The sequence below is a fragment of the Mastomys coucha genome, unplaced genomic scaffold (genome assembly GCF_008632895.1).
Source record: "Mastomys coucha isolate ucsf_1 unplaced genomic scaffold, UCSF_Mcou_1 pScaffold6, whole genome shotgun sequence".
NCBI lineage: Eukaryota > Metazoa > Chordata > Mammalia > Rodentia > Muridae > Mastomys > Mastomys coucha.
This window is the reverse complement of record NW_022196912.1, coordinates 91,855,062-91,867,677: the sequence shown is the minus strand read 5'-3', so window position 1 is coordinate 91,867,677 and position 12,616 is coordinate 91,855,062. Positions and strand designations below refer to the sequence as shown.

Here is a 12,616-nt window from a genome sequence, read left to right as displayed (position 1 = left end):
AATCTGCCTGCCTCTGCCTCCCAAGTGCTGAGATGAAAGGCGTGGGCCACCACCGCCTGGCTAGAAATACTTTTCTTATAATACTGTCATCCTTCCTCTACATTGTAGGAGTCTAGAATGCACTTCTGAGACGGTCCACCCCAGAGCTGTCTTTCCGCTTTCCACCCCAGTGAGCTCTTTCAACATGAGCATGAAAAGGAAAAGCAGAAGGCTTCCCAGTGTGAACAGTGCTAGAAAACTAACATCTCAGAAGCTGGGCACCAGGCTAAGGTACTGAGAAACGTGAGCTCCGTATTCTCAGCGCAGAGCTACATACTCAGAGCCTGTGAGGACGGAATCCATCTATCAGTTTTTAACAAACCATTAGGGATTCTGATGCATGCTCTTGTTTGGTAGATTAAAAGAGGTGTGTGTGTGTGTGTGTGTGTGTGTGTGTGTGTGTGTGTGTGCGTGTGTGTGTGTGTGTGTGTGTGTATTCTTGTGAGCCCTGTAAAGGCCAAAGGTTGGTGCTGGGTGTCTTCCTCAGGCACTCTCCACATTATTTTTGAGACAGGGTCTCTCACTGAACCTGAAGCTCACCAACTAGTCATACAGCTGACCAGCAAGCTCCAGGAATCCTCCTGCCTCAGTACCACCAGTGTAGGGGCTTTTACGTGGGTGCTGATCACAGGTCCTTATGCTTGTGTGACCATCTCCAAAGCCATCAAAGGTTTCTTAAAGTGACAAAGTACTTTCTTTATTCATAAATGCTACTTTTTAAACCACCAACTATACTATTCCTCTTCTCAACTGAAAGGATAGCAAAAAATCCTTTAATGTTTAAGAAGCAAAACATTTTCCTGGACAAATAATTTAATATTTGTGGAACATAGGCAAGTAGAGTATGTCACCCCAAAATAAGACTTTAGGAGCCCAGAACCTCACGATCAGACTGCAGGAGACGAAGCACAGCCCTGGCCATAAGCCTCTTTGGCGTGAGGATTATCTTGAGCTGATTATTTTGAGCAACGCAGACACAGTTTTGAAAGCAGAGCTTTCAAAAGTTGTTCCTTTATAGGAGGAAGTTTATATCTCTAAAGAAAATCATCTTTCTCTACCTCCTCTTCCCTCCACCCCCTACCCCCCACCCATCCCCCACCCCCCACAAAGCATAGTGTGAGTCCGCACAACAAACTTTACAACTGCCTTCTTCCCGGTCACCTTCCTGTCACAGGCTTCCAACACTGCAGTTAAAGGCTTTATTTAAGTTGGAATCCTAAGTCACCTCTTAGTTACGAACTTCTCTGGGTATCAGCATGAGATGCATCTTAATGACCTTCTCTGTCATTTTTTTCTTGCTAATCTCTTCTGATCCAGACAGTTCAAGCTAAAAACTCAGAAAAAGGAGACATTTTCTTTTTTTAATATTCATTTTATTATCTGTGTGTGTGTGTGTGTGTGTGTGTGTGTGTGAGAGAGAGAGAGAGACAGAGAGAGACAGAGAGACAGAGAGACAGAGAGACAGAGAGACAGAGAGAGAACCACAGCACCTGTGAGGACAGCAGAGGACAACTTCATGCACTCGGTTCTCTACTTCCATCTTCCCACAAGTCCGGAGTATCAAACACACATCATCAGGCTTCCAAAGCAGACACTTCCACCCACTGAGCCACCCTGTTGTCTCTCTGACTTTTTCAATGTCTGAGACAGGGTTCTCACTAAATTGCCCAAACTGTCATTGAACTCACTATGTAATTCAGGCTGGGCTTGAATTTACCATTCTCCTGCCTCAGCCCCCTCTCCAACCCCCAAGGAGAGAGGATTACAGACCTGTTTCTATAACATCTAAGACCATCCTTAGTCCTAGGATAAGATATTCAATGATAATTATCTTTTGTTGTTGTTGTCTTGTTTTTTTGTTTGGTTGAGTTGTTTTTATTTTGGTTTTTCAAGACAGGGTTTCTCTGTGTAGCCCTGGCTGTCCTGAAACTTACTCTGTAGACCAGGCTGGCCTCGAACTCAGAAATCTGCCTGTCTCTGCCCCCCAAGTGCTGGGATTAAAGGCGCCATCACTGCCCGGCATTGTCTTGTTTTTTGAGACAGGATTTCTCTGTGTAGCTTTAGCTGTCCTAGAACTCTCTCTGGAGACCAGGCTAGCCTCAAATCAACCGGCTTCTGTCTGGGTGCTGGGATTAAGCCTGGCCTCAATGATAATTATCTTGCCCATGTGATCTAGAAAAATATATTTCATTGTTCAAAAAGTGGTGGTAATAAAAAGAAACATGAAGAATTTTAAGAAAACTGCCTTATGGATAAGAAGAGAATAATTGGCATTTCTAAATTAATGTTATATAAAGTATAAAATATAAGTTATTATATGTGTGTGTGTAGTGCTAGGGGGTTGAACTTAAGGGATTCTCATATGCTAGGAAGTGCTCTACCATGAAGCTACATCCCAAGGCCCACAGTATTCTAAATTTAAATGCAATCTTTTCAACAGGCACTTGATCCCTTTGCTGCATACCTTGAAGTCTAAAAGTTCTTGTATTTCATCCTAACCAGAACAGTCTGTAGACTTCTTTTTGTTTGGTAGACCTAGGAGCCTTACACTGCACGCATACCAGCACCAAGCTACATTTTCAGCCCAGTTTTCTTTTATTTATTCATTTGTTTATAAACAGGTTCTTGCTACGTAGCATAAACCGGCCTTGAACTATGGTCTCCTTGACTCATTCTCCAAGAGCTGGGATTATGGAGTATGCACCACCACAGCCAACTCCACCCTCTCTTTTGGATTTACATAGATTCGACATTTAAATAATATTGTCTCTCACGTTCTTCGTAGAGTTGTCTGAGTAATAACATCACTGGCATTTCCAGTGGAAGATTCCACTGGAATCTACTGGAAGTGGCTAGTGATGGTGGCACATACCTTTACATTAAAGGTAAACACTCAGGAGGCAGAAGCAGGTGGATCTCTGAGTTCGAGGCCAGCCTGATAGACAGACTAAGTTCCAGGATAAAGAAACTCTGTCCAAAAAGAAGAAGAAGAAGAAGAGGGAGAAGGAGAAGGAGAAGGAGAAGGAGGAGAAGGAGAAGGAGGAGAAGGAGAAGGAGAAGGAGAAGGAGAAGAAAACAAGTGGAAAATGCTTTGTTCTGTTTCTCTGTTCAAGGATAAACTAGAAAACAAACAGGAATAGTACGTATTGGAAACAAGTGTTAGCAAGGCCACCACTGAGACTGAGACGATCCATATTCATCTGAAGTTTGCAATAAGGTGACTCTGCTGGCACGGCAGTGATGAGAGTGGTCATTACTAGCCCAACCTCACCTTGCTGTCTACTCAGAAAAGGCCCTTGGGCATCACATGCACTGGCAAAATCCTTACCAAGGGATAGACCGTCACGACTGTCAAGAAACTGACTATTCCTGTTACAAGCATGACAGGCACTCTGTAAGCTGCTATCACCTCTCACCCAGAACAGTGCAATAGCCTCCCAACCCGTGCCTCCTACCTCCACCCTCATCTCCGTGTGTGTGTGTGTGTGTGTGTGTGTGTGTGTGTGTGTGTGTGTGCCCCTGAGTGTGGGCGCCCTTGGAGAGTAGAGGTTTCAGATACCCCTGGAGCGGGAGTTCCAGGTTGTAACCACCCTGTGTGTGCAAAGAAGCAGTCTGGTCCTCTGCACAGGCAGCATGTGCTCTCAACAGCTGAGCCATCTCTCCAGCCCCTCCTCACCCCCCCCCCACACACACACATATAATTCTTGACAGTAACCTGAGGACTCTATTAAGTTCTGATTCAGAGTGTATCAGTACTGAGTCCTGGCAGCTGAAAAGTCTAAAGGTGGGAAGGGAAGGACAGGAGAGAGAGTAAGGGTCTCTCTCAGTGGAGAAGGCGCCAGAGAAGGGCTAGAAAACTTCAGGACACAGCACTGCGGGAGTGAGGAAATCTGCTGATCTTATCCTTCACTCTCTTGTCTCCTAGCAATATCATGGCTCAAACCCAGCACAAGAGGCAAGGGAGCTTGTTAGTACACATCTACTTCCTGAGGCAAGCCTAAAGATCTGTGGTGAGTATGGTTGGTAAATGGCAAGCTCTGCAGCCAGTGGCTTCATCCATCTCAATTGGCCCTTTCAAACTCAGGAGCCATCGGCCACATACAATTCCATCGCATCTCCTGTCTCCTGGCTGGTCCTCAACTGGCATACTCCCACCTCAGGCTCTTTGCATGTGCTTTCCCAGCCCAGAACACTCATCCACTTGGTCCACTCATGACCTGTCCCTTCACATACTTCAAACATGATCAGATCAAGCAAGATATCCTTGGTAACCCTCGCCTTACTGTGGTTTAAGTTTCTAGAAAACTTCTTTTTATCCTCCCTTCTCCGTGGTACTGGTGGTAGATCTGGCCGTGCACATGTTTAAGCACAAGCTCTACCACTGAGCAACACCCCCGTTCCTCATGCTTTTCTTTTCTTAATTGGCTGACTCCCTGGCTTGGAGCAATTTCCTTAAAATACCTTAAAAACATCAAACTCATGTCCTTTGTTCACTGACTCATGCCAAGTGTCTGAGCAGTGTCTAGCACCTAAGAGATTTTCTTTCTTTTTTTTTCTTTTTTAATTTTCATTTTATTATTTTGTGTGTATGGGTGTTATGTGCACCACATACATGAAGGGCTCCTGGAAGCTAGAACAGGACATCAGATGTCCTGAGACTGGATTAGAGAGAGCTGTAAACCACTTTATGGGGTCCTGGGGATTGAACCCTGGTCCTCTGGAAGAGTAGCTAGTGCTCTTAACCACTGAGCCATTACTCTAGCCCTCAAGAATTTCCTGAAAGAAAATGAACAGAACAGAAGGCCTCATGAGAAAGAGCCCTTTCCACTCCTTACAGGTTTTATTCCTGTTATTAAACTCTTAAATTACTGTTTAGGGGGCTGGAGAGATGGCTCAGGGGTTAAGATCACTGATTGCTCTTCTGAAGGTCCTGAGTTCAAATCCCATGGTGGCTCACAACTATTCATAACAAGATTTGATGCCCTCTTCTGATGTATCTGAAGACAGCTACAGTGTACTTGCATATAATAAATAAATAAAATTTTTTAAAAAATTTACTGTTTAATAAATGAATATTTCCAAATAATGTGATAGAAAGCAAATGGCAAGCATTAATCCTTATTGCCATGTCACAAAATTGAACTGCCAGTAAATTCTTGAGGAAGCTTTGGTCAAAACCAAAAAATTCAAACAGCATGCTCTGTACACAAGTCCTCCCCACAGTGTGATTTCTGAAGGCTGCACTATGTAAACCACCAACCAGACAGTTCTCTAAGCCTCTGCCTTCTCTGTCAGAATGTGGTAAGGACTAAGGGGCACAATGTCTGGAGAACATTGGGACAGCATTTAGCACTCAGCTGGAACCAAATGAATGGTCACTGTGACGATTATTAAAATGCAGAAGAAGCCATAAGAATGAAATATCACATTATCTTCTGTCTTAGTCAGGGTTTCTGTTGCTGCGACAAAACACCATGACCAAAAAGCAAGTTGGGGAGGAAAGGGTTTATTCGGTGGCTTACACTTCCAGATCATAGTTCATTATTAGAGGAAGTCAAGGCTGGAACCTGGAATCAAGAGCTGATGAGGAGGCCACTGGAAGGTGCTGCTTACTGGCTTGCTTCTCTGACTTGCTCAGAAGGCTTTCTGATAGAACCCAGAACCACCAGCCCAGGGACAGTCCCACCCACAATGAGCTGGGCCCTCCCCCATTGATCACCTATTGAGGAAATACCCCACAGCAGGGTCTCATAGAGGCATTTCCTCAACTGAGGCTCCTTCCTTTCTGATGACTCTACCTTGTGTCAAGCTGACACACAAACCAGCCAGTACATCTTCCTAACTGCAACTCTTCATCCTACACTTTTAAAATGTGACCTGGAGGGCTAGAGAGATGGCTAAGTGGTTAAGAGCACTGACTGCTCTTCCAAAGATCCTGAGTTCAATTCCCGGCCACCACATGGTGGCTCACAACTATCTGTAATGAAATCTGAGGCCATCTTCTGATGTGTCTGAAGGCAGCTACAGTGTACTCATATATATTAAATAAATAACTATTTTTTAAAAATGTGAGTCGTAATACTGACATAAAACATAAGACTCTACCATACCATTGGGCTTGTATCTGACAAACACTCTATACTAACCTATCAGGACTTGGCATCTTCCCCAGCCTGGCCTTGGCCTGCCCCTTTTCAGAGCATCCTGTGTCCATTTTTCTATTGCTCATTATGCCTACTCAGAAGTTAAATTGTTTTCCTTATAAGAAACAAGCAAGGAAGGAATTTCAGCAGTCTACTGAAAAAGAAACAGCAGAATACAAAAAAAAAAAAAAAAAAAAAAAAAAGACAACAGATCAGAAAAACTAATAAGATCTTACCTCTCTAAACAGATGTTTTTGTAAAGCGACAGACTTAACTCTGATTCTACTGTCTTCATTAGCATCCTGCATACCCTTCTCTGCTAAGTCAGTGTCTCTCAACCTGGGTGTGGGTAATAGCCACCCTTTCACAGGGGTTACCTTAAGACTACTGGAAAACACAAGCTATTCACATTACGATTCATAACAGCAGCAAAATTACAGTTATGAAGCAATGAAAATAGCTTTATGGTTGAAGTGGCCACAACATGAGCAACTGTATTAAGAGTCACAGCATTAGGAAGGTTGAGAACGGCTATTTTAAGTTAGATCAGTTAAGGATATAAACGAGGGTGAGGGAGGGGTCCTGTTTAACCTTGTAAATTCGAATGAAAAAGGCTTGCTATAGTCTTATCAACTACAGAAACACCACCAAGGAGTAGTAGCACATGCCTTTCATCTCAGCACTTGAGAGGCAGAGGCAGTCAGATCTCTGAGTTCGAGGCCAGCCTGGTCTACAGAGTGAGTTCCAGATAGCCAATGCTACATAGAGAAACCCTATTTCAAAAATAAATAAACAAAAAACAAACAAGCAAATCACTCTAAACCCTGCAAAGATTCTAAAGGTTTTTCCCTGATGAAAGATTTCTTTGCAATGTTTTATAAAGGCCTTCTGTGGGACACAGTTAACTAAGCCAGAAAGCTGAAGCCAAAAAGGTTAAGTTTCCTTTATTACCCTACAGCCTACAAGGCATTGACTCAAAGATTAGAGTAGCCTCTCTGCTACTATGTGAATAACCGTGTGTCCAATTCCTTGTTCTGTTAGGATCTTTAGGGCAAGGGAGACAGCTCAGTGGGTAGAGGTGCTTGCTACCCAAGCCTGCCAACTTCATTTGGATCTTCGGAACCCACATATTGTGTGCCCTGGCATCAACACCCACAAACATGCCATACACACATTCACACACATAAAAATTGAAAAATTTATATAGCCAATATTTGCTTGTTAGTTTTGCCTAAATAGAGGTTCCCAGCTTTAGATAGGGAAGATGAAGCAGGTCCCTCCACAGTAAAGCCTGAGTACTGATCTTAGTAAGATCTTATTTTAGTAAGTGGCTGAATGCCTATTCCTTAGCGACAAGACTCATCCTGACCACTTCTAGTAACAGATGGGTAAACAGCTCTACAACAACCAATTTGGGAACAATTCCAAATGGAGAGTGGGAAAAAAAATAAAAACTATAATTCACTACTCACACCTTAAACACTTTTCAAAATAGCATGTCTGGTACACTCTAGGCCTTAGTGAATCACAAGCAATTCAAACTCCATACTTTTTTGTTCTTTCCAAACTATATACTTTTCCAGTCTGTCTTGCCCAACCAGGCTCTTGCCTAGGGGCTGTTATCTTTTTCTCTATTTCCAGCGTTCAGCAGCAAGTGCTCAAATGGTTTACCCACCACGAGGTAGGCCTCAACCTGACCCAGCAGGTCAGAAATTAAATCGATTTAGGGATGGCATGACCACAGCCCGGACGTTCGGTCCACTAGATGTCCGGAAAACTGCGAGCATGTGAAAGAAAGTGAGCGGTCGGTCCTAGAACCTCAAGACATCTAGACAGAACGGAGCGGGCTACCTAGTCCGCCCAGGCTGCTGTGGACTCCAGACACAGAACAAGATTCTTTACAATTTCCGAAGCAGAGAGGGCAGGGGTACTGTCCTGTTCTCCAAACCCAACCCTAAAAACAACCCTTTCCTACCCAAGTAAGCCCCGCAAACGCTCCACTCGGAAGCCCCAGTCTGGGCGCCTAGAGCTCGGGGGCGGGGGCGCAGTGCACTACGGGAGTTGTAGTTCCACGGAGAGTTTTGCACCGAGACGGGCCTACAAATGGGACTCCTACTCCCAGAAGGCCCCGCGCGGGCGCCTCGCCCAGTCCTGCCACCTCACCTGTTCTATGGACGTGACTGTTTCCACTGAGTCGTCTTGCAACCGCTCCCGCGCGTGCTCAGGTCTCAGACTATACAGCGGTTCTGACCAAACAGGGGAGGAAGATGGAGGACAATAATAGGTGAAGGAACTCGAAGAAGCCATGATCGAGAGAGCTGCGAGCTCCGTATAGGACTCAGCTTCGTCCAGCAACAACGCGCATTGAAACTCGAGCGGGCTAAGGCGCTACGGAAAGTCGGTAGAGTCAAAAAGATTTTGAACGCGAATCTCCTCCCACCTACACATCTTCAAGAAGTGAGTTACTGGGATACTGCCGCCCCCCGTCGGACTGATGAGCTGCTGCAGGAGCTCAGATTCCTGGAGCGCAAGAAAGGATACCTAGGATGCCTCAGTTCATTATGCAAATAATAATAATAATAATAAAAGTCAACGTTTCCCTCTCGCCTAATTGTAATGCAGTAGTTTGTGATTTCAGCTGCTCAAGAACCCAAAGAATGTAACTTAAAAAGCGTTTCTGACATCTCTCTTGATTGCCTCAGTCACGCTATTAACTAATAGAATTACCATGCACCTTTGGGTCCTTGACAGCCTCTTAGGAGATGCCGGAGTTTGTCTGTAAATTAGCAGGATTGCAGGTCTCAGTACTCAGAGATAGAGGAGTGGAGTACTGTAATTTTCTCCCTTGGAGGTTTCAGTGCAATGGCAGAAACTAAAATACCATGGAAGAAATGAGTGTAAATGCTTTCTCCAAAGAAATGTCAACAAATATTCATGAGGTATCTATTACTTGTTCTGTGCCAGAGTCCAGAAATGCAAAAGTGAATAAAATTACAAGGTCCTTTCCCTTAGAATACATCTGAATTTCATTTTAGAGGAATAGACAGAATTAAATAAATGAACATAAATATTTGACGGTTTCCAATTATGGTATGACAGAAAATAATAGCCTCAGGCCTGAATGGGAGGCTCAGCAGTGGCTGCAGTTCCAGAGGATTCCAAGCACCCACCTGGACACTTACAGCCATCCATAACTCCAGTTCCAGAGGATCCGACGCCTTTTCCTGACCTCCATAGACAACATACACACAAGTAATGCACGTGTATAGATGCAGGCAAAATACCCATACACATTATTTTAGTGTTACTATTTCATATATATATATATATTATTGAAAACAATTTTTTCATGCGATATATTCAAATCACAGGTTCCCCTCACCCAAATCCTCCCCATCTCCCCTATCCATCCAACTCCACGCCTTCTTTCTCTCTCTCTTTAGAAAACAGTCAAACAAAAAAAAAGGAAACAAACCAGAACTTTAAAAAAGAGAAGGCACAGTAAATATAGACACACACAAAATTAAATTTTTGGAAATTAGAAAGGAAAGAAAAGAAAAGTATCTATGAGACTGATGGAATGAACTGAGTTCTAATTAGATAGATTTAGTGGTTGAGCAAGGCCTTTCTTTCTTTGGGTCTCTTAAGCTGAGACCCAAAGGAGCAGCCATGTATAACAAAACAATGAAGGACATCAAGAAGACAGAATGGCATTTGAAGGAACATGCCATAAATATACTCATGCATGCTTCGGTTAATTCTGATAATCCTTGAATGTGTATATCTCTATATCCCTCACAAATACAATGTTAAGGCGGTGATTTTTGGAAAGCCCTATGAGGCTGCAGAGACACTCAGACACAGAGACACTCAGACATGGCTGGAAAGCTTTATGGGGCTGGAGAGATGGCTCATTAGTAAAGAGTATTTGATGCTCTTGCAGAGGACCTGGGTTGGATTCCCAGAACCTATGTGGTAACTTCTTTAGCTCCAGTTCCAGGCTTTTAAACACCCTCTCCTAGTCTCTGCAGACTTTCACACACACATATTATATATATAATTATATATATTATAAATAATATATAATATATAATATATATACCCTACCACATTTGGACAGCAATAAACAAGGATCTTTTCCAGGACCTACACCAAAAGGCCTAAATCAGGAGCAGGAGGGTGGCTCAATACAATTTGTTGGATAAGCATGAGGACCAGGGTTCAGATCCACAAACGCCACATAAGTGGTGGGTGGGTGTGTTTATCTGTCTGTAACTCCAGCCTCAAAGGCCAAGACGGTGAGCACCCAGAACAAGCTGAGCAGCCGTGTGAATGAAGTCTAGGTTTACCTGAGAGACCCTGCCCAAATGATTAAGGTTGAAGAGGGGGTAAGACTGATTCCCAACATCAATCTCAGGCCTTCATATGCACATACCAACATGTGTCCACAAACACACAGTCATGCATACCTATGCACACCACGCACACAAGAGAAAGGAAAAAAATAACCATATCAGAATAAGAGGTTAAATTATTCAAGATGAGAGGTTGTGGGAAAAGACAATAAATGCTCCCGGGGTGGGGGGCTGATAGTGTAGCTAGCTCAGTGGAAGTACCTAGTATGTGCAAGGTTGAGTTTGATCTCTAGCAACACATACATAGCAATGCACTCTACTCCCTGCTCAGAATCAGAACATCTTCATACGCTTCTATTCAACCCCAAGTCAATGCCTAAGATCATGCCTATATAGTATTACACAATTAGCTATCTCTCTGTTCTCAGGCAAACAGGTACTCAGATTCCAAGTGTGAGATAGACTCGAAGCTGGAGGCTTTGTGTGGGTACACATTATCACATGCCCATCTTGTTTGTTTGTTTGTTTGTCTGTTTTGAAACAGGGTTTCTCTGTGTAGCCCTGGAAGTCACTCTGTAGAACAGGCTGGCTTCAAACTTGAGAGATCTGCCTGCCTCTGCCTCTGAAGTGCTGGGATTAAAGGTGTGTGGCATCACCACCCGGCTTTCACATGCCCATGTGGGTGTGAAGGGAAAACCTGTAGTACCAGGAACCAGAAGATTACCAAATCTGGAAATACACAGAACTGTGGTTAGGACCACGGACATGAAGTATTAGAAAGGTCTTATGGCCGGGCAGTGGTGGCACACGCCTTTAATCCCAGCACTCAGGAGGCAGAGGCAGGCAGATTTCTGAGTTCGAGGCCAGCCTGGTCTAAAGAGTGAGTTCCAGGATGGCCAGGGCTACACAGAGAAACCCTGTCTCGAAAAACAAACAAACAAACAAAAAAAGATCTTATGGAACTTCCTGCTGTATTCGAATTTTCTCTTTCCCTTAGTTCAGCCAGGTATCTGATAAGGTCCGGCTCAGATTTAAGGATTCAGCTTTTTATATAAAAAGCTTCTTTGCTTAAGAGCTAAAAACTTAAATATTTCAATTTTAAAAGTAGGGTCATTGAAGAAATAGGTGAAAGGAATTCATAACAGAGTGTTGAATCTGTCATGGGATACATAGAGCAACTGCAAATTTTATTCTAGAAATTAAAATGTGTGTGTGTGTGTGTGTGTGTGTGTGTGTGTGTGTGTGTGTGTGTGTTCCTAGGGGCTAAACCTAGGACCATGCGAGTTAAACACTCTACCATTGAGCTATATCCCAGGCCCAGAAATCCTTTCTAAAATCCAGTCTCCTGTGCAGTCAGATCCAAAAGATTTTAATAGGATCCTGACAAAAAGTCTCCTGGAGAAGAGTGTTAGTTCATTCAGTAAACATTTATTGTGGATCGGTTATGTGGTAGGCCCTGGGCTGAGTGCCTAGGAGACAGTGCTGAACAAGCCAGTTGGTGTCTGCTCTATGGGTCTCATGACTTCTCAGACAAAACAGACACTAAGTAGCACCGAGTGTTACAAGATTGTGTAACAGGTCAGACCTGAGGCAGTCTGACCTAGAGACTCCCGTGAGGAAATGAGCTAGCTAAACTAGGGTGTTGGCCAGGTAGAAAACCCAATGATATTCCGAAGTCAGGAGAAACCAGTGACAAGAACCATGAAGAGTTTGGCATTGTGTATAGTCATCAGGATCAGTCGGCCCTGGATCAGCAGCAGACTACCAGTTGCCCTTCAAAGTTTAATAAAACTGCTAGTTCCCAGAGCAGAATGAGGGTCAGTATGTGCATCTCTGCAGGAATCGATTGGAAGGGATCGTCTTCATGATGATAACCCATGGCAGTTCCAGCAATTCCAGCTTGGATGGCAGATAGTGTGGGTTCATTTACTGAAATTTCTATTATTTGTGTGTTTCTTATTCTTTCCTACACTGAATGTTGAATCATACTTCTTAAAAGATAGTTTTATAGCCGGGCGGTGGCGGCGCATGCCTTTAATCCCAGCACTTGGGAGGCAGAGGCAGGCAGATTTCTGAGTT

At 43.7% G+C, this 12,616-nt stretch overlaps 1 protein-coding gene across 1 annotated transcript in view; it reads right to left on the bottom strand.

Annotated features, from left to right (window-relative positions):
* Fntb (farnesyltransferase, CAAX box, beta) overlaps positions 1-8,714 on the bottom strand; it is a 97,906-nt gene extending 89,192 nt beyond the window's left edge. The window contains exon 1 of the mRNA XM_031357669.1: positions 8,346-8,714. Coding sequence (XP_031213529.1) covers positions 8,346-8,489 — 144 coding nt within the window. The 5' untranslated portion in view covers positions 8,490-8,714. The remainder of the gene's footprint in view (positions 1-8,345) is intronic.
* Between the last annotated feature and the right edge of the window lie 3,902 nt (positions 8,715-12,616).